We start from the raw sequence: 22,219 nt of genomic DNA, 5'->3' as shown, positions 1-22,219 counted from the left end.
TATTTATGTAGTTTTTAAGAACGACAAATGGCCTGTGGCAGCCCTTCCATGCTGCAAGACTATTCTACACGAGAGGGATGGGTTAACTAGCCAGTCAGTGTTGAAAATGACAGCACAAAGCCAGTCTGTTACGATAGGAAGTACACATTTCAAAATGACTTGAAAGAGTCCCTATGCCTCCACTACATCAAATGACTGCTCCCTTCCTGACCACATATACACTCCAATTCATCTAAATCCCCCTCACTAAAAAACAGCAACAATCTCATATAGCCCCCTCCAAACACAAGTGTTTCATATGCAAAAGGTTTGGAAACCAAGTTAGAAAAAGCAATCAAATGCCAGTGCAGGTACTGAGACTTAGGTAAGAGCTATAGAGATGAATTCCTGAGGGAGCTCCCTGTACACCCCGCAGTAGTAGGTTCACAGCACAAATGTGCCAGAGGCCTGGTGGAATTATGCTTTTTAAAAGACTTTTTATAACCACACAATATTCTACTCTGTGGAAAATGAATCCATGGGGAGAGATGTCCATTCATAACCTTTATTTGCAAACTTACTTCATTACAAGAGAGTCAATGTGGGCATCAGCCTTCCACCAGTGAACCCCAGGCCTGGACTCTAGGCAAGAAGGATCCTCTTTTGTGATCCAGAATCTTTTTTTAAAAGATACACAATTGAGGTAAATACTTAAAAAGCTAAACAATGATTTACCCCTCAGTTTTTTTAAGCCTGGGTGCAAATGAACCCCCCCTCCCCTATTTCTCTCAAAATTCCCATTTTTTAGCCCCAGGTTGAGATAAAAGGAAAAGTGTAGGGCTCCTGATCTGTGATATAACAAAAAACACAATGGAGAGGGAGCAGAAGCAGATGGCTTGGAGGCTGGTTTGGGAAAAAGTATCTGGACAGAGGAACGGTTAGCAGTGCACTCCTCCGATCCTCAGCTATTTGAGGAGCCTCAGCTATTTGCCCAAAATTCAGGTATTAGACTTCAGCTGAATACGGTTACCAATTTCTATTAGAGGCCACATACTCCTGCAGTCTAAGGGAATCTGGGGCTGCACAACCCAAAAGCTGCTTTGCAAGGTACTTGGGGACATACAGGGCCTGCTTCTCCACTGCCCTGCACCTCAAGCAGTCATTTGCACCTGCAAAATAAATGCAAAGTCAATTTAATATGCTACCAAATGAAAATGGCAGTGTTCTACATTCACTTTGTACAGGTGTAAGTGCAAGGCAGTAGAGAATCAGGCCTTCAGTTTCAGTAGACTGTGGGAAAGGCAACCATTAGGACCAGTTGCAGAGCTCCTGTCCAGCTGGAGTTGGGAATTGTAAGTGCGGATTGAAAGGGTTCAGATGTCCCCACCCTCTCCATTCCTCCGACCTTCATGGGGAATTCAAGGTCCACCTGCTCCTGGGCCCTGACACTCTGGCTTTCCCCATCTCATCCTCTATAATACAGTTTTGTTGGGTGCTATGAATTCTATAGTGCTCCAAAACGTGTGATCTGTGGCACTATGGGATTTGCAGTGCCCCAGAATTCACAGCACAAGTGAACTGCAGAGGCGGGAGGAGGCAGCTTTGTATCAAGTCTCAGCTAGGTCCCAAATTCTCCAGCCCTAACAAACCCACAGGGCATCCACACTGTAGATGACATTTCTGAGGTTTTACTCCCTTTGAATTGAAGGTCTTTTTACACAACTTCATCAACAACAACAATAGGTGGACCCAGAACCATCTCGTCCAGATACACCCCAGTTATGAATACGGGGTGATCTGAACAATTTAACTTCCATAGAACCAGTGACTAAATACTTGCAACGGGCTATGCAGCTTCAAATTGTCCCAGTTAAAGTCTGTGATCGGCAAGAACCTCAGAGAGCACTGCTTTTGTTTGTTACTTTTAAAACTCTTGATAAAACTGTAGCCAAAATGAACTTAGTAACAATTAGAAAAGGTCTCCTTTCCCAGTTAACTACACTATGTTATCTCACAGCCTCTTTTGGCGAGAAAGGAGCAATCACCGGAGAACTGCAGACCACCATACAAAGTCTCGCTATGCGAATTACATTCGACCACCAACTGAGAATTCAAAGAGGAGCCATGCTGCCCAGAATGTGTCGCTGGTCATGGGATCGCTTAGTGGATTCTCCAGCTCCTGAAAGACAAAATAAAGAACGACAAGCTTCATTGTACACTTCCTTTAAGGATGCAATTACCATCTGCAGAGGAGCTCCTGTTTTCCTTCCTGAGCAGAGATACAAGAGCACAGATGTGTGTGGGAGTACCGGGGTAATGATGGGGTATATGTACAGAGGGGGCTGAAAGCAAGAGGAATTCTTGTTCCTTTTACTGAATACCAACAGGGCAAGTCATCACACAGAGTGAGAGAGAGAAAGGGAAAAACCGTTTACCCACAATGTCTCCCTTCCAGATGGGAGAAATGTGAAAGCTCTAGCAACAGAGAGACTGCGAGCTCTGGAAATCTTAGAAAAGGCTCATTCATCATCAATGTCCAAAGCTTTCCTACTCATCTGGTTCATGTTATGGCTGTAAAAAGGTCATTTTCCAAGATAAAGATCTTCATCCTGCTGCTCTTAGAGGCTCAAAGGGTGTCTCTGTTACTGTCTTCAGAGCTGCAGCTGCCTCCCACAATAGGGTTAACAGACATTTTAAACTATCTTTTCAAAACATTTGTTCCACCAGATTATATCAGTATAAGAAAAACAGAAACTGATGCTAAGTGGTCTCTACACCAGTAAATCTGAGGCCAAGAAATAAACGTGACAGGTAGTTCAAGATGGATGTCAGATGGAAATTTCTTAGGTTGTACTGTTTATCATCCAATTCAGAAATGTGTCACCACAACTCTCAGCACACTGGATTTCTTGCTTCCATCCTCAGGGATGCTGCTGCCTTAAAGAGCAGTGTTAAAAAGCAGGTCACCTACTAAGGAAACTAACTCATTTGTTTTGTTTACTATTTCCTGTTGCAGCGTTACTTTCTGCTTCTATAAGATGGTTGTTACGGGGGGAAAAAATCCCTTTTCAGGGACAGTAAGAAACATTTTGTAAAGAATGTCGTATCTAAAATGCTAATGACACTGGGAGAATAGATTCAAACTAGGAATGTAAATATCATTTTTAAAAGTACCTATTTAAACTATTAAAATATCGGTTATATCGGTTAACCCTTTAATCATTAACAAGTTCACAATCTACCCCACCTATCTATTATCTTTGTCACTTTTCAGAGGCCGTACTAGCCTAGTACCGGCACCCAAGTGAAGATCTGTGCTTTAAATATATTATTTTTCACCTGACGGGTCCCTTGAAAGCTGCTGCAGACACACGGCAAACAAGCCAGTGGGAAGGGGTCTGCAAATGGAGGCAGTGATCCCCAGAGCCCCAGCCTGTACGGCAGCCGTGGGAGGCCATGGGAATGGTGGGTCTGGGTGCCCAGACAGACCCATGCTGAACACATAGGGGTTCCTGAGGAGGCACGGGCTGTAGCTGTCTGAACTGAGTGGTTAGGGGGGCAGGGACAGGTTGTGGCACCATGAGGCAGACCTGCACTTCACACTCCCCCTGTAGGAGGTGCCCCTTCTGCCCGGCCGGTCGTTGCCTCAGGAAGGAGGTTCCTCCCTGTCCCCCATCACAGGGATTCTCCCCTCGGGGGAGGGGGTGGCAGAGTCACACGCTCACACATCTGGTCACACCAACAGCTTGGGCGGAGCCTCATGCGTCCCCTCCCTTCCCTTCTTGGCCGGTGACAACTGAATTGTCATAGTAACATTAGAACTCAGAGGCTGGGAAAGTTCCGCTTCTGCAGCCCCATCCCATCATGTGACACCCCCACCCCCGCCAGCCCCAACCAAACGTTAACTGCAATATATTAACGGTGAGACTAATACTTATCGGTTAACCGTTTAACCATTTAATATTTTACATCCCTAATTCAAACCACACAGCTGCTGTTAGAAGGTGCATACCATTTAAGCACGCACAATCTAGGGTGGTTAGCTATACACAGTTCTGTGCAGACCTCCTGCAGTGTGCATTAACAGTGCGTTAAACGATATGTTCTGCAGGATCAGCAGTTACAGTGACATATGTTTAATTTAATCAGGGTTGGATAAGCAATTTACGTGAAAGAAAATCCCTCTCTAGTACTTGGTGGACACTGCCCAGGGAATTGGCCTCTGACAACTTGCCTAGATTGGGTTCGGAGACCTTGGGGTCGAGGGGTGTCTCTGAGCATTAAAAGGAGAAGAATTGCTAGGACATGAATCAACATCTTTAATATGCCACCAGGAGCTAATCCTTCCTGAATGCCTACTGGACTCTGTGACTAAATAATGGGAGTGAGCAATAGACAGCTGGGATTCCCCATACCAGGCTTCTCAGTGGGAGACCCAAATTGCTTACCAGCTATTCCCATTTCAAGGATTTGCCTCTGAGCATGCAAAAGCCAGTAAGCAATGGACAGCACTGAAGGAGTTTATATTCTTCCTAGGAAGAAATCTTATCACACTGTAAATATCCTGAGATTGCAATGGCCCAAATATCCAAGTCAATGTGCATGAATGTCAGAGCCAGGCTAGCCTGCCTTACATAGGATCCAAGACCTTTAAGGGACACAGGAATAAAGATAATAGAAAAGGAGAAAGGAGAACACTAGTCTAACCTGCCTCACAGCTCTCAAAAAGAAACACTCAGAAATTTACCAATATCTTCACTTTCTTTTATAGGACGGGACATGATGTCATGGCTGAGGGAGGAGATAAAAACATTTCTTTTACAAGAGATAAATCCCACCTGTACTGAGGGAGAAAGCCAGTAGAAATTAAACCTTAGACAGCCAATGCTCAATCTGCTAAAGAAAATGTCACCTTGTAAAAGGCTGTGGCTGGAATAGCTAGGTGGCTCCCTTGCAAGGAAGGCTGGATTTTCTCTACAGAGTTCAGCACCCCCTTTCAAAAGGGCCCAGGACCCAACATGCACTGAATGTGCTGAGCTCTTCTGAAAATGAACGGGAATTATGAGTGCTCAGCACCTATCAAAATCAAAGCACTGAATTATGTGTTTATACCAAGTCTGGTGACTAATTTTAGACAGCCACATTTGAAAATGTTGGTCAGGGGAGGGGACCTACCTCTGGTGGAAGAGCCTGGAAATAGAACACTCGTGTGCATGTTTTCACCACATCCTAAGAACGTCAGCAATGGGATATGCTGTTGTTACCTGTCCCATCATGATGATCCTTAAAGAAACACCCTACTTTCTACTTCACATCTCCCATCTCCATCTGGAGAGGATTACGCTCCCGATGTCTCTTCCTTTATAGGTTGAGTGCATTCTCTTACCTGGCTGTGTCCCAAGGCCTGGATTTCCTCCAGATGGGATGTGGAAACAGGTGGACACTGGGATTTGCCAAGCACAGCCTGGGGGGAACTGGAAAACCATCGGAACAAGTTAGCTCACATGAGAATCTGAGACCTCCTGGGTGTTCCCTTTGCAATCATGCACGACCCATCATTTACTTTAGCCTCCCAGGAGCAGGTCTGGAAGGACATTTGCAGGAGAAGCTTCTGCACACAGACTGGTGAGCACTACGTAAACCCACGCCACCTCCCTCCCCTTATTCGAATGGTTTGATTAAACAGATCCTGCAGTGAGAGCACTGTCACTGCCAGCAGTGCTAAAGAAGGCTGGCACATAAGCAAAATCAGGAATCTGTGTACCCAGAACACACTCTACAGCAAGGAGACATCTACCAAGGATTGTGTCTATCCTGGAGAACAGGATAAAAACAATGATTTTAGAGTCAAAACACACAGCTTTTGGAACTAACCAAAACATCCTTAGTGCTGCCTCTACAATCTTTCAAGGCCTCTAGCTGAGAGTCTCAGATCTCAGCCTGCAGCTTGCCCCTCATCCAGACATCACATCTGGGCTTTCCCCCAAGGGTCCCATCTTGGGGCCACAGAAATGCTGGCTATGCTCAGAGCCACAGGTGCTAGGCCAGGGACAGGGGAGTGGGGGGAGATGACTTGACAGATGGGATGAATGCATCTCTCCCTTTCTCTCAATAACCACCTCAAAGTCTCAGAGGTACCTCCAGATCCTGCCTGCTGTGTTAGCAGTGCTGTCCATGCTGCTCCCAGCAACACTCCTCACTGTCACTTGGCTTACAGCAGATGCAGAGCAGAGGACCCATTGCTAGAACCATTCCCACCAGCCTGAGTTAGGTTCCCAACAATGCAGGCAGCACCCACAATTTGCAATGAGCACCAAAGCATTTGTGCATCCTAAACCAACATGCTGTCTGGAAAATCCAGGTTTTCTTGCTCCATGAGGGTGAGTGGGCTTTTCTGTTTCAAATGCCCATCACTAGGGACTTTTGCTCTGCGTGAATCATGAGCTGTGCCAAATTTCACCCACTCCAACCAGGGGAGCAAGGACACAGCAAGGTTGGTCTGAACAAGCAGTGGCTTGGGGCCCCACACGGAGCCACAGTTTACTTGCTGGACACAACTATTCCCACCCAGCAGCATGACCAGATAGTCCAATTCCTCCCCCACACTCCTTCCTTGTAGCCGTGGGCCCTGCAAACCACAAAGCCGGATTTGGGTACAGTCCAGGGGCTTAAGACAGACTATGAAGAGATGCAGGAAATCTCCTGGAGTTGTTCTAATGAGCTTTCAGGCCGAGTCCAGTCAGGGTGAGCACCTTTACAATGACACAGAAGCAGACTGAGGCGCTCTCAGTTGACGTGTAGATCTGCTCCTACAATTGTCACCAACCAATAAGGGACAGAGGGTGATCTGGTAGTGAGAGCATGTGGCTGAAAGTCCATTCCAGGCACTGACAGCATGTGACCTTGGGTAAGTCACGTCCCTCTCTACGCCTCATTTTTCTCATCTGTAAAGTGGGGACAACGCCATTGACATGCCTTACAGGGTGTTTGAGAGGCTCCTTTAATTAATATCTGAGATCCTCAGATGGAAGGAGCTAAGTGTGATATTATTATTAATTACTGTTGTTATTATTGAGTGGAAGGAACTGGAACTTTTCCTCTGAGGCAAAGATTAGCTGGGGTTACAGTGGCCCACCAAGCACAAAGATATTCCCCTTTCACCATTGGGCCAGATGGCCAACGATTAGAGGTCTAGCCCATAACAATGAAGGACAATCCTCTGTGGCTTCCAGTCTCCATGGGTAACATTTTCAAAAGCACCTAAGTGACTAAGGAGCCCCTAAGTCCCATTGCCTTTATAGAGACTCAGGTCCCTAAATGCCTAAGTCACTTCTGAAAATTCTACATCTTGTGCCAATTTCAGAACCCTCCTGGGAGAAACTGAGGCAGGTAATAAGTCAATGTGCAGCAGTAGCAGCAGGGATGGGAGAAGAGGAAACTAACTCTGTCCTCATGTCTAGGTGTCCTTGCAATCAGCAAGGGTTACTGCTGCCGGAGTATGATAAGGAGGGATGGCATGCAGCTTCCTGACATTGGTTATGTACCCAAGTCACATACCGCAACAAGGAGACATTTACCATATATTTCCCCCAACTGCAGAATATATTTTAAAAATAAATATGATTCATTCTAGAAACAGAACATACGGTTTTAAATCCAGCCATAACGTCAACAGCGGCTCCTCTATGATCCTTCTTGACCTTTAGTTGCTATTTAAGACTGTATGAATCCCAGAACTCAGCCTGCAGCCCTGCCCCATTGTGTCTATTACAATCCCCAGGCCTGGGCAATCCCAAACCATCCAGCATGGGATATTTGAAATGCTAGTCCTGGCAAAAACTGCAGAGGAAGACAGGAAAAGTGTCAAGACGTTTCAGCAAGGGACTGGGAATGAGAAGTTTTGAGTTCTATTCCCAACCCTCACACTGACTCCCTTTGTGCCCTTGGCAAGTCACATAACCCCTCCATGCCTCAGTATCCTCATCTATAAAATGGGGATAATAATGCTTACCGACCTACTAGGACTTCTGTGAGAATTAATTACATAGTGTTTGATAATGTCATTATTACACAAATGGCAGAAGGAATGGAGGAGAAGGTCTGGGATAGGAGGTTGCTGATTCTATTTTCTCCTGCAGGTTAGTAAACAAAAGCAACTTCATGATATTTGCTCTGTGACATCTACTGCTATGTAACATTACGATGGTACCAGGGCATTTTTGCATCCCATGAGCTGCAAAACCTGTAGGGGAAAACCTGCAACCATGAAACATCTCGTACAGACAGAAACCTTGGTGCAGAAAGAGACAGACAGTGCAGCTGGAGTTCAGGGACTGCCACCTTTGATAGCCTGCTGGATGGAACAAACTTGTCTTGATGCTGTGCATCTCCAAAAGCTATTTCAGGATGATTCACAGGCTCCATAAACCCAGCTGTCAGGATTGAGGATGGGCCCATCACACTCAGGACAGGTGGCATCCACTGTTAGAAACAAGCTGGGCAAGCAGTTCAGACACTGAACCCAGTTCAGATGGGGGTGGGATGGATTTGTCCCTTCTCGTACAAGACTGGGGGCCTGATTCTCCTTTGCCCTGTACCATGTGGAGCCATTTATGCTGCGCACAGTGAGTGCAATTATGTAGCATTTCACACCCCTGTGCACAGATGAAGACGTCAACACAAGGCCAGGGCAGTGGGAGAATCAGGCCCCGGTATGGGAAGTATCATCACACTGTTCCCTAAGCCCTGCTCAAAGGCAGGGAGCCTGGAGACCAGGGAAAGAACGGAGCACAGAACTCCATTCTCACTTGTGTCCTCCACTCCTGTTACCTGTGGGGAAGAATGGCTTCCAGGGGCCCTAGATGTCCTTCTCTAAGCATGAAACTTTCAATCTCTAAATCTGCCTGGTGACTGATGCTTTCTGAACTGGCCTCAGTACAGCCACCTCGAGGGACCCTGCTCACAGAAGCTCTGACACCTGCTGGAGTAAATGCCAATGTTAAGCGAGCTGTGGATAACAAGACTCAGCCCACAAACCCAGCCTTCCTCATCAGAGACTGCATGACAGACACACCACAATCCCATACCCACAATTATGGCCAGCCACAGTAATTAGCTGGCACCTAGCTGCTGCAAGACTGGCTGCTCCTCTCCCCACCCACTTCCATCCAACTTCCCTTCTCAGCTCTGGAGACATGAATTAATGTGTCCAAATTAGACCATTCCAGAGAAGGGGGAGAAGACAGGGAAAGCTGCAGGATCAGTGAACTACATGGGGTGGGACAGGATGGAGCGAGTGAGAAGGCAGGGGAAAGGAAGGGAGAGGTGCAAAAGACCAGGAGGAGCAAGTAAGGACAAGAAACTGAAAAAGGGTGCGTTTCTGAAGGACTGATACGCTCTGCTAGCAGGAGGGGTGCCCTGGAGTGACACACAGCCAGGAGGTGAGTGCCTGCTGAGAGGGACTGCCTAGCCAGTGCCAGGGCAACCAGCACTCGGCTGTTGAGAACCAAGAGGGTTTAAATATTTAAAAGCTAGTAGCCGATTAAGGTGAACAGCAAACAGCTGAAGGGAGCTGGCCGGGGGAGCAGCTAAGGACTAAGTGTGGCCTCACAGAAGTGGCTGGAGGGCCTGCAGCCTGAGCAAAGAGGTACAGGGGTAAAAATAAACCCTGGTCAAGCCCAGTGATCTCAATTTTCAAACTTGCTCCCTGACCTGTTGGGAGCAGGACCCAAGAGCTCAGGTTAAGTCCAGCTCCCCTGCTTGTCACTAGACAGAGGAGGCTGCCTGTGGAAGCAGGAAGGTCTAAGACAACAAATCAAGTTGTTTTCAAACCAACAATGGCTCTGAACAGAGGGCAGTTCCACTTACCTGCTGTACCAGGGCTGCTCTCGCTGGAGACTCCTTCTGCACTGGGAGTTGGCTGCGTTGCGTCCAGATATTCTGTTTGGAAGGGAAGCGAGCGACAGGAGCACAGGACAAAGTTCTCCAGCCAGGGGCTAGTGGCAGTATAACTTGACGTCTGTCTGGTCTCCATGGTGGAAGAGCTAAGGCTTATTCCGTGCTCAGCCTTAGTGCAGAAAGCAGTAGGCTCTTCAGTGTTGAGAGGGGTCACTGAAGTTTTAGTTGACCTCATTTCCTGTAACTCACTGCTCTGCAGAAAGCTATAGTGATGCAGTGAATGAGAGGCTTGACTTTACTGCTCTACAAAGAGCATGATCATCTCTTAATGGGAGAGACCGCTGCTCAGTACCTATGGCAGCTCCACCCCTAAGCCCCCTGTCTCCTAGAAAGGAGTCACTGCCAACTGAACCCCGGAGCACCAGTCCAGGGGGATGGCAAGTCTGTGCCAGCTGCTCAGAATGGCTGAAGCTGATTTTGGGGCACTGATCACTCCCATCTAAGAAAGGAGTCAAGACTCCAAACTGGTCTCACTGGGCACTGCCAGCTTGATGGGAATGTCAGTCCTGTGAGGGAGATTAAAGTCACGCAGTCACTGCACTTCTCCTACAATGATGAGATTCCCTCATACATCACCTGGATTCTATCAACTTTGAAAAGGTCCCATCAGCAGACCAGTCCAGACCCGCAGCTGACTGCTCCCACCCTGGACCACAGGGCACAAGGGTAATCTCTTTCTGCTCCGAGCCAACGCCTGCATGAAATGCATCTGCAAGACACAGAACAGGGCAGGTGACCCAATACTCCTGGGAGCCCTAGGGTCAGTACAGTTGTGATGCCGAAAGGAAACTAACAAAGGTTGGTGCTAGTGGGCAAATACAACAGGGCTCTCCCTGTCATTATTAATGACTGAATTCTGGTTATGACCCTGGGAGGGTGCAATGGAAATGCTCAGGTTTTGTATTGAGTTTTACTGGAGTGAATTGCGGCTCCAGGGTCACATGTCTGCACCAGGCTACCCCACTTATTAGCTTGGGGAGCAGGATTCTTCTACTTATAAATTATTATTGTGTTGCTAGCAACTCTTAGTATTCATGATCTAGATTGGCGCTTTGCACCCTGTCCAACCTTGACAAGGCATTTGGGTAGCGTGAGAGACGTAGGTGCAACCTTCAGATTTTCACTTGCCAGGCTGGTGAAGGGCAAGACATTAGGAAAGTGACATGTTACGTCCATGGAGGTGTGGGGTCGGAAGGAACCAGATGCCAACTTCACCAATGCGTGAGCACTGTCAACTGCCATGACACCTGCTATACCCTCTCCAGAGTGGTGTCTACCATGGTAACACTTGGATGCAGCAGTAGGGGTCAACTCTGCTATAACCCTTTTGACACCCATTGTGTCAACAATGATTCCCTACAGGAATAGAGTGCTGCAAGGAAGAGATGACTTTGATACAAACTCCCTATTTCCACACTAATGGCTGACAGCACAAAGAGGAGGCCTGTATACCAGAGCACAATCCTGCCATGTGTGTTTGATTCAGTAATGCTGAGTTACTGATCCCAAGGAAGCAGGGGTAGCTAATAGTGACCCCTCTGTTTATCATGAGGTGATCCTAAAACAGGCTTCCATATCCCAAGCCCACTGGGAGGAGACCAACCTGCAGCTTGTGGAATGCAGGATCCACTATCAGGCTGATGTTTTGCTTGGTGAGTTGACGGCTCCTCATCGGTTGAATTGATGAGCTTTTCCAGCCGACTGAGCCGGGTTTTTTGACGACGACGGTAGTTGGCAAACCAGTTATAGACCTGATTTGGCTGCAGGTTCATATCCTGAGCCAAACCCTCCTGCAGATCCAGGTAATCAGGGGAAAAAGAATAAAGCACATCCAAATAACCATGCTCGTCCCTCCAGGTTCCAAAAGCAATCAGACAGTATGAGCTTCCAGACCCTCATGCAGGTACCTGGAGAACATGCATAGCTCCCACTGATTGATCAGCTCGTAAAGAGGAAGAGAACAGAAAAAGTTAATTCTCCCTTGATATCCTATTTGAGAAAGGGAACCCCAAGAATCCCAATGGGTTTTTGCCTTATTTGTAATTTAACTGATATAAATAACCAACTAATGGAAATAAGCACATTTTTAAAACTGAACGTAATTTACCATTGGAAGACAAATTATTGGGCTCAATGCAGGAATCATGGGGTGAAATTCTCTGGCTTGCCTTATGCAGATTAAACTCTCATAATGGTCCATTCTGGCCTTAAGAAATAATCTATGACAGGTCTTTAAAATCTCCTGTGTGTTACATTAAAAAACTACATTAAGAGAACATTTGATTTAAGCAATCAAAAGTCAAGAAATGCCACAGTTAAGGTTACACATGTAACCTTTACTCTTCTCCCTTGTATATAATCATTACTATAATCTTTCATTAAATGATCACAGATTTCTTAAATACAGTATAACAATTTTTTCTATATTAGATACATGTGTAGCATCTTGTAATATATTTTCATACTTTTAAACATACTATATTATCATTGTGATAATGAAACTATGTCTTTATTGATTTTGGATATTTATATAATAGATTTTCCTCTCTCTCAAGTAAGTAGTTTAATAATTTAGTCAACATACATTTATTATATATTTTCTTTTCAATCAGAAGTGCAACCTTCCTGGGGTGTAATTCAGGGAACAAGGAAGTTAACTACAAAGCTAATTTGGTCACAGACTTGGGTACCTTATGCATGCTAGCAAATTTCACTATTATTCTATGTTGTTATATTTAATCAGTAGAATACTGCATAAGAATGGCTTGTTGTGTGCATTGCATAAAATAACTTTAAGAGACTCGAAGTAGTGCACATGCACATATCTAAGGTTGTACAAAAATTATCTATTATATTAAACTACTTGATAAATTACATGATCATGTATCATAATGCCCCCACACAACAGGACAAAGTAATGATCTAGTGTGCTACTTTCCACTGTCACTTCCTGACTTTTAAGTGCTTAACTGAGCAACCTTAGCATTCTCTTAACACAGAGTTTTGTAAGTTGCTGCTGTTCTAATGAAAAATATTTAAAAAAAAACAAATTTCACAATGCAGAACTAAGCAAAACGTGCCCAGAATAACCTGTTCCCCATAATCTTGGGGGCTTGAAGGAGGGAGCCCCTTGAATGAAAATTTTAGGAGCACTGCAGTTTTTACCTTCTAAAACAGTGAATCAGACAAGGATTCCTGCCAAGTCCTGGCTCATTCAAAGGCCACTTTCACTACATTTGTCTCTGTCCAGCTAAGCTACATGCACATACGCACAAGGGCTGACTATCTTGGTTGCAAACTTTACAAGTCTAGCAAGAAAACTCAGTGCACTTTTAAATGGGTTATAATTCAGTCAAATCACAACCAGTTAGCACCAGAACGCCTACAGTGCTTCTCAGTAAGAGCTATTTCCCTGCCAAATTTCACCCAGCCATTTCAACACTAGAGCTGTTAAAACACTATTATAACAGGGAATACATTTTCTTCCACTTCTTTGCTCCACATAACAACTGGATTTCTTTTGCTTTAGCTTAAAAAAATATTAAAATGCACACCCCTTTGGGCAATGATCAAACATGAGAAACTTCAGTCCAAAAACTGACTGAAACAAGGGATTAGATTGGAAACATTTATGTCGCTTTGATCACAGTAGTTGCTGCTGTTCCTGTGCAAGGCAACCTTCAGCAACAGCCTGAGTAACATTGTGGCATATGGACAGGTTTCAGAGTAGCAGCTGTGTTAGTCTGTATCCGCAAAAAGAAAAGGAGTACTTGTGGCACCTTAGAGACTAACAAATTTATTTGAGCATAAGCTTTCGTGAGCTACAGCTCACTTCATCGGATGCATGCAGTGGAAAATACAGTGGGGAGATTTTATATACACAGAGAACGTGAAACAATGGGTGTTACAATACACACACTAACGAGAGTGATCAGGTTAGGTGAGCTATTACTGGCAGGAGAGAGAAAAAAACCTTTCGTAGTGATAATCAAAGTGGGCCATTTCCAGCAGTTGACAAGAACGTGTGAGGAACAGTGGGGGCAGGGGGGGAAATAAACAGGGGGAAATAGTTTTACTTTGTGTAATGACACCTCCACTCCCAGTCTTTGTTCAAGCTCAATGTAATGGTGTCCAGTTTGCAAATTAATTCCAATTCAGCAGTCTCTCGTTGGAGTCTGTTTTTGAAGTTTTTTTGTTGAAGAATTGCAACTTTTAGGTCCGTAATCGAGTGACCAGGGAGATTGAAGTGTTCGCCGACACCACATTCTACAAGCCATTACCCTCTGATCCCACTGAGGGTTACCGAAAGAAGCTACACCATCTGCTCAAGAAATTCCCTGAAAATGCACAAGAACAAATCCATACAGACACACCCCTAGAACCCGACCAGGGTTATTCTATCTGCTACCCAAGATCCATAAACCTGGAAATGCTGGACGCCCCATCATCTCAGGCATTGGCACCCTGACAGCAGGATTGTCTGGCTATGTAGACTCCCTCCTCAGGCCTACACTCCCAGCACTCTCAGCTATCTTCGAGACACCACTGACTTCCTGAGGAAACTACAATCCATCGGTGATCTTCCTGAAAACACCATCCTGGCCACTATGGATGCAGAAGCCCTCTGCACCAACATTCCAAACAAAGATGGACTACAAACCATCAGGAACAGTATCCCCGATAACGTCACGGCAAACCTGGTGGCTGAACTTTGTGACTTTGTCCTCATCCATAACTATTTCACATTTGGGAACAATGTATACCTTCAAGTCAGCGGCACTGCTATGGGTATCCGCATGGCCCCAAAGTATGCCAACATTTTTATGTCTGACTTAGAACAACGCTTCCTCAGCTCTCGTCCCCTAATGCCCCTGCTCTACTTGCGCTATATTGATGACATCTTCATCATCTGGACACAAGGAAAAGAAGCCCTTGAGGAATTCCACCATGATTTCAACAATTTCCATCCCACCATCAACCTCAGCCTGGACCAGTCCACACAAGAGATCCACCTCCTGGACACTACTGTGCTAATAAGCAATGGTCACATAAACACCACCCTATACCGGAAAGCTACTGACTGCTACTCCTACCTACATGCCTTCAGCTTTCACCCACACCACACCACACGATCCATTGTCTACAGCCAAGCTCTACGATACAACCGCATTTGCTCTAACCCCTCAGACAGAGACAAACGCCTACGAGATCTCTATCAACCATTCTAACAACTACAATACCCACCTGCTGAAGTGAAGAAATAGATTGACAGAGCCAGAAGAGTACCCAGAAGTTACCTACTACAGGACAGGCCCAACAAAGAAAATAACAGAACGCCACTAGCCATCACCTTCAGCCCCCAACTAAAACCTCTCCAGTGCATCATCAAGGATCTACAACCTATCCTGAAGGACGACCCATCACTCTCATAGATCTTGGGAAACAGGCCAGTCCTTGCTTACAGACAGCCTCCCAACCTGAAGCAAATACTCACCAGCAACCACACACCACACAACAGAACCACTAACCCAGGAACCTATCCTTGCAACAAAGCCCGTTGCCAATTGTGTCCACATATCTATTCAGGGGACACCATCATAGGGCCTAATCACATCAGCCACACTATCAGAGGCTCGTTCACCTGCACATCTACCAATGTGATATATGCCATCATGTGCCAGCAATGCCCCTCTGCCATGTACATTGGCCAAACTGGACAGTCTCTATGTAAAAGAATAAATGGACACAAATCAGACATCAAGAATTATAACATTCAAAAACCAGTTGGAGAACACTTCAATCTCTCTGGTCATTCGATTACAGACCTAAAAGTCACAATTCTTCAACAAAAAAACTTCAAAAACAAACTCCAACAAGAGACTGCTGAATTGAAATTAATTTGCAAACTGGCCACCATTACATTAGGCTTGAATAAAGACTGGGAGTGGATGTGTCATTACACAAAGTAAAACTATTTCCCCATGTTTATTTCCACCCCTTACTGTTCCTCACACATTCTTGTCAACTGCTGGAAATGGCCCACTTTGATTATCACTACAAAAGGTTTTTTTCTCTCTCCTGCTGGTAATAGCTCACCTTACCTGATCACTCTTGTTACAGTGTGTATGGTAACACCCATTGTTTCATGTTCTCTGGGTATATAAAATCTCCCCACTGTATTTTCCACTGCATGCATCTGATGAAGTGAGCTGTAGCTCACGAAAGCTTATGCTCAAATAGATTTGTTAGTCTCTAAGGTGGCACAAGTACTCCTTTTCTTACTGTGGCATATAGCATCCATACCCGCTGATCCTTGTTTGGATTCACTGTCACATTTGCAGCAAATCTGTGCAGCTTTTGGCGCACTTTTTCAGGATAGTTTCGATCCTTTATTCCTTCAGGACAGAGGGAAACTGGTGGAGGATTCCTAGGCAAAAAAGAAAGTATAATCACCAAGGTCCCGAAACTGCACCATTAAACTCAACGGAAGTTTTGCCATTGATTGCAATAGGAATAGGCCAAAGTTTCAGGTTAACGGTGAAACCTGTTCCCCAATAAATGTCCATCTTAGGATGTGAATACAGCCCTTGAGTTTCCATCCACCACACCCCCAAATCACAGTAAAGAAGAACACCAGATCATCCCACTGCCAAGGTACCTCTTCCTGCACCGGAATTTCTGCACCGGTGTCAGGGAATCTGTGTGGTGTTTCTCCATGACTTTGTGGTAGTGGATCTCATTCCAAAGTTGCACCAGCTCCTTCTTTTCTTTCACCCTGCAACACTAAGACAATGGCACGGCTGAGCACATCCTCTCCAGACAGTCAACCAATGTCTTTCACAGAGGGGGAAAAAACCCTCAGCATCCTGAAACTTACTGAAAGGGATTCACACTGGGTCAGCTGAGTTGGCAGCCTTCCCCAGAAGTATGAGTCTCTTATGGCCCACTGTTACTTTTCAAACCTGCACAAGGCACCTTGTGCAAGAAAAGAGCTCATTATGCACTCAGTGAATTTAGACCTGGTGAATGGTCCTAAGCTGACAGCTCTGGAAGCTGAAGTCTCTTCTCTCCACAGAACACACATAGCACGATCACTGGCAGCCCAAGCTTCCTCGCACCATCCCACCCATGGGTCCATCCTACAAGGGGCTGACCACCCAGGACCTGATCCAGCGAGACACTTAAGGACATGGTGAGCTTTAAGCACAAGAAGGATCTCAATTCTAATGGGAATTGCACTTGTGTGGTCCCTGGAGTCTTTTACATTCCAAAAATTGCTTTCTTTTACTAACAGATGTTTTGTCCATGATTTCCCTCAGAGATCAGCACTGTATACCCCTCCCCCAAACTCCTCAAGGACCCCAACAGGCTAGTCTCCTACTTGTTGTTGCTGTAAGCACTGATGTTCTGACTCCTGACATGTATGTTATCATAGCTTGTCTAACACCACTTCCTGCCCTCCCTGTAGTTTCACTGAAGTGACCAAGAACACATTCCTACCTCCAGGAGTCTGCAGGCTGTGTCATGCTGTCCCCTGTGGATATGGACAAGCACATAGGCTCGGACTACATTGATGTTGGTGAGGAAATATTCCTGAAGCTTGCACCCCATCATTGCCTCAACCAGCTTCTCCAGGCTGGGAGACATGCTCTGAAGATTGCAGCAGAGCTGTCCTGCTAGATCGAGCAGCTTGGCCTGGGGAGGGTCCTTGTTTTTATTCTTTTTAAGCAGCGCCATGAACCGCTTCATGCTTACATTCCTCGGGACACCTCTTCTATGCAACAAAGAAACAGCATCTGATGTTTGAGCTGCTAGACGAACACTCCCCTCCCTATCAAGACACTTTGCTAGCTTCTAATTCTCCCTTATACTATATGTTAAAATACTTCACTGCACTTCTATAGCACTTTCTACCTGAGTTTCTCAAATTACAAAGAGTAGTTAAGCCTCTCAATCCTCCTGTTAAGACAAGAAGTATTCCAGGTTTGCAAGTGGGAAAACTGAGACACAGAGAGGTACAGTGACTTGCCCCAAATGACAAGACGGTGGAACGCTTTGTAATCATCAAACTTAGAGAACAAAAGCCCTTTCTTGCTAAAATACAGGGCAAATGAGCATCAGTAAAAGGTAAAGAGAGCAAATACATTGAACATGTGGGACCTTTAAAATAATTATTTATAAAAATGCTCCCCCCACAAAACACTTAGTCTGCTACATAATTATAACCACCGACCAGTTGTGCAAAATCTAATTATCCAGCAGAATGGGGTAACTAAAACCTCAATCTGGGTCGGTGAGATCAAGTTACTTTCTGCCCATTGGAAAAACACTGACTTGGAGCATCTAAAACTCCACAGTGCAATAAATTACAGAGACAAGTGACCTGCAGGTGATTCACTGGTCTCTTGTATTCTTGTAAATGCCATCAAGTGGTAACTTCTCTGCACACTGAACTTTGGAAGGAGTACCTACAGAATTAGCCACATATGCTCCTCTTGAAGGATAGGACAGAATAGTGGTTCTCAAATTGTGGGTTGGGACCCCAGTGCGTCGTGAACCCATTTTAATGGGGTCGCCAGGGCTGGCGTTAGATTTGCTGGGGCCCAGGGCAAAAGCCCGAACCCCATCGCCCAGGCTTTGGCTTTGCCCCCGCCACCTACAGCAGTGGGGCTTGGGTAGGCTCAGGCTTCAGTCCCCCTTCCTGGGGTCACGTAGTAAATTTTCTTGTCAGAAGGGGGTCACAGTGTAATAAAGTTTGAGAACCCCTGGGACAGAATGCAACTTGCTGAGAGACAGAGAAAGAGTTTAGCTAAGTAGACTAGACCACATGGGCAAGTCATCCATTGCTGACCCTCAGGCTTTGTCTTCACTGCAAAAAAGGTGTGTTTTTGCATCAGGTTGGCCATCTCACTGCATAATCCTAGTGGAGATAAGGCACAGGTAGTTTTTACCTCAATGTAGCTAGCTGGGGTTGGTCTCAGGTTTCACTGAGATGAAAACTTCAGTGCCTGGTCTCGACTCGGATTTTACATTGAGACAACTACATTGATTTAAGCACACTTTTTACTGTGGTGAAGACAAAGCCGTATGCCTTTTCTTGATGAGGAAAAGGGTGTATTTTTAAATTTGTTAACTAATCTGTGTTAAAATTCTGGTGAAGACAAGGCAGTTGTAGGTTTTAACACATATTACCTGGTCAAGGTAAACCCTAGCATTTAATCATTGTTGGCTCATGCTTAAGTCTTCTCGCTCCCCTTTCCCCCCCACCTTTTTATTTAAATTATGCCTTCATTTGGCTGCTTAGCATTAGTTTTATATTTTATTTTTAATCTATTGCTAGAAGATTAGGAAATTCTACTGCAGAGTTTACCTTGACTAGCTAACATGAGTTAAAACTACAACAACCTTGTCTTCACCAAGATTTTAACACAGGTTAGCTTAACATGGGTTAAAAATGCGCTCCCCCCCGCCCAGCGAAGAAAAAGCCCTAATTGCATTTACAGTGGTTCTGGACTGGGAGTCCAGTTTTAATTTTCAACCTCAAGTCAGACAGGAATAAATCCAACACCCACTGAAGTCAACAGGAATCTCTCCACTGACTTCAAGGGGCACTGGATCAGCACGCACAGGAATTTTAAGTGCTGACTGGCTCAGCAACTTGTCCTTGAGGTAGGGACATGCAATATCCATACAACAGATTCATTTTAATAACTCATTTTGGCTCCAAAAATAATCAGGACAAACACTTTATCATCAGACAACCACACTGTCGATCCCAGTTGTCCTTGGACAAGTCACCTTAAAAAGAATTTCCTAGCCTGCGAACAACAGGTGAAAACTAAAATACACAACCAAAAGCAAATAAAGGCATCACTTAAAAAAAAAAAAACCACACACACACACACAAAAAGGTGGGGAGGTGGGAGGAAGAAGTCATCCTACATGAGTCCACAGCGATTAAAACAGAATGCACATCTGAAATTATGTTTTTGAATATGTTCAAAGTTGTGGAAGAGCGTGTGGTGCATGTCCAGTGGTTGGAAGTTCCACATGCTGTGGGTTAAGAACAGTCTCCTGGTTCTCCAGGGCACAATGGGGAAACCCCCATAGGTAGCGAGTTCTATGGGCCCGTGGTGCCTGGGCACCAGGAATATTCCTGGCTGGGTCTCTCCCAGGGCCCCACCTTCCGCCCAGGGCCCCCACCCACCACCGGCAGCGGAGTGGAGCTGAGCAGCTTCCTGCCTGCTCGCTCCATGTGGCTGCTGGCCCCTCTCTGTGGCCCCTGGGCGGGGTGGGTCTATGTCTATGCGCACTGCTCCCACCCCAAGTGCCCCTGCAGCCAATAGGAAGCTGCAGGGGCAGTGCTAGGGGTAGCCCCCCAGCCTGCCCTGCCTAGGAGCCCAAGGTAAGTGCCGCCCCCCCTCTTTTCCCCACACTCCCTCCCGCCCCCAAACTCCCTCCCAGAGCCCGCACCCCCAGCCCAGAGCCTACACCCAAATTCGCTTCCAGAGCCTGCACCCCTCAACCCCTACTCCTGTACCCCTGCCCCAGCCTGGAGCCTGCATCCCTCCCCCCCTCCTGCACCCCCACCCCCTGCCCCAGCCCAGAGCCTGCACCCTCCCCCCCTCCCCACACACCCCCTCAAACTCCCTCCCAGAGCCCAACTTCTCACCCCTTCTGCACCCAAACTTCCTCCCAGAGCCTGCACCCCTCCTACCCCCCAAACCCCTGCCCCAGCCCAAGGCTTGCACCCCAGACCTCCTCCCCCATACCCAAACTCCCTCTCAGTGCCTTAGGCAGGTGGGGAGCAGAGTCTGCAGGGGCAGCCTCTGGGCACCACCAACCTTTCTGCAAACCCGCTGCCCTGGGGAAACCCCTGCAACACCAGTGGTGCCAGACAGCTAACACTGTTCTGATGGAGGCTCATGAATTTCCCCTCTGGTATCCACGAAATACAAAGGCAGCTGTGAAAACTCTATGAACTTAGGATAAAAAAGCGTTATCTTCGGGCAGGGCTACCAGGCCTGGCCCACACTCCAGCGAGGCACTGTGTGAACCAGCCCCGGGGCGCAGGGCGGAGTGGCTAAGCTCATGCCAGCCCTAGAAGCAAGGGGGCTCGGGCTCTTCCATGACGCGCAGGCAGAAGCCCACCAAGGGGTGTTGGGATGAGTCTGGAACACCCTTAAAACCTCTTTTCCAGACGCTCTTCAGGGGCCAGCAGAATAGGCTGCTACCCCACCTAGGAGCCTGCCCCCTCCTTCAGCCCTGCCCCCGCTTTGTAACAGGCCCCGCACCCCGCCGTGTCCTGCCCCCTCTCCCCGCAGCGAGGGCACGGGCCGGCGTCAGCACCCCGCGTGTCCCGGCCGGGGCGGGCGGCCTTGGCCCCGGGGAGGGCTGGGGGGGGAGCCGGCCATTAGGGGCCCTGCCTAGAGGGCGCCCAGCGGGTCCCCCGCGACAGCAGCCGGAGAACCCCCCGCCCGGGGGGCCCGAGCCCAGGGCGCGCCCGGCGGCGGCCGCCCCCGCTGTACCTCCCGCGGGCGGGCATCGGCCGCCTTGGCGCCGGCCGGGCTGCGAGTCCCAGCGCTGCCAACAGCTGCCGCGGGGAGGAGCTCGGGGCCCCCCCGGCCACGCGGCGCCCGCGGGACGCGCCCCGGGAACGCACCCGCTGCAGGACCCGCGCTGGGGCCCGGCCCCTGCTCCGTTGCCGCCTGGGGTCAGGCCGGTTTATTTCTGGCACGTGGCCTGCAAACGCCACACGGCCGAGGGCCAGAGCTCTCTCCCCCGGGGTGCGCAACGGGGGATACACAGGGCCCCACGCGGGTGCTGCAGCAACAGCAAAGCCCGGGCTAGTGGAGGCGGGGCAGCGTTTCCACTCAACGTGAAGTGTCGGAGGGACTTAAAGTCTAACCACATTTCAGGGTAGACCGGACAGTCCCGAAATAAATAGGGCAGCTGAACGTTAGAAACCCACAACTCCCTGTGATAGGGATGGTCTCATTTTAAAAAAGGGGTCGTTTATAAAACCTTTCAGTAAACATTGCAAGGGGATTCGCTTCCCTCCCCCCCCCCCCCAAATACTTCCCTGCCCCTAGGAAATTGTAGCAGTCAACCTTTTTTTTTTTTTTTTAAACAAAAAGCTTAGTTAGAGCGGCTACTATATGTGTAAAATAAGGACTTTTCATAGTAAGCCAGTTGAGTAAACTAGGTGACAGCAAGGTACCTGCATGGTAGGAAATAACTTTAAAAAAAATTCATCTAATAGGAACCAGACATGCACTGGTAA

At 47.1% G+C, this 22,219-nt stretch overlaps 1 protein-coding gene across 1 annotated transcript; it reads right to left on the bottom strand.

Moving 5' to 3' along the window:
- Positions 1-209: 209 nt before the first annotated feature.
- On the bottom strand, positions 210-21,534 carry ANHX (anomalous homeobox). Its single transcript, XM_074972555.1, has 9 exons — positions 21,465-21,534; positions 17,437-17,710; positions 16,595-16,719; positions 16,240-16,363; positions 11,540-11,726; positions 10,513-10,645; positions 9,847-10,139; positions 5,366-5,453; positions 210-2,158 (listed from the first exon to the last, which is right to left on the bottom strand). Exons 1-9 carry the CDS (start codon positions 21,479-21,481, stop codon positions 2,140-2,142), a joined length of 1,260 nt encoding a protein of 419 aa, XP_074828656.1. The 5' UTR covers positions 21,482-21,534; the 3' UTR covers positions 210-2,139.
- Positions 21,535-22,219: the final 685 nt, after the last annotated feature.

This window comes from Natator depressus, chromosome 15 (genome assembly GCF_965152275.1).
Source record: "Natator depressus isolate rNatDep1 chromosome 15, rNatDep2.hap1, whole genome shotgun sequence".
Lineage (NCBI taxonomy): Eukaryota > Metazoa > Chordata > Testudines > Cheloniidae > Natator > Natator depressus.
The sequence above is the reverse complement of the archived record's forward strand: the minus strand, read 5'-3'. Positions and strand labels throughout refer to the sequence as shown.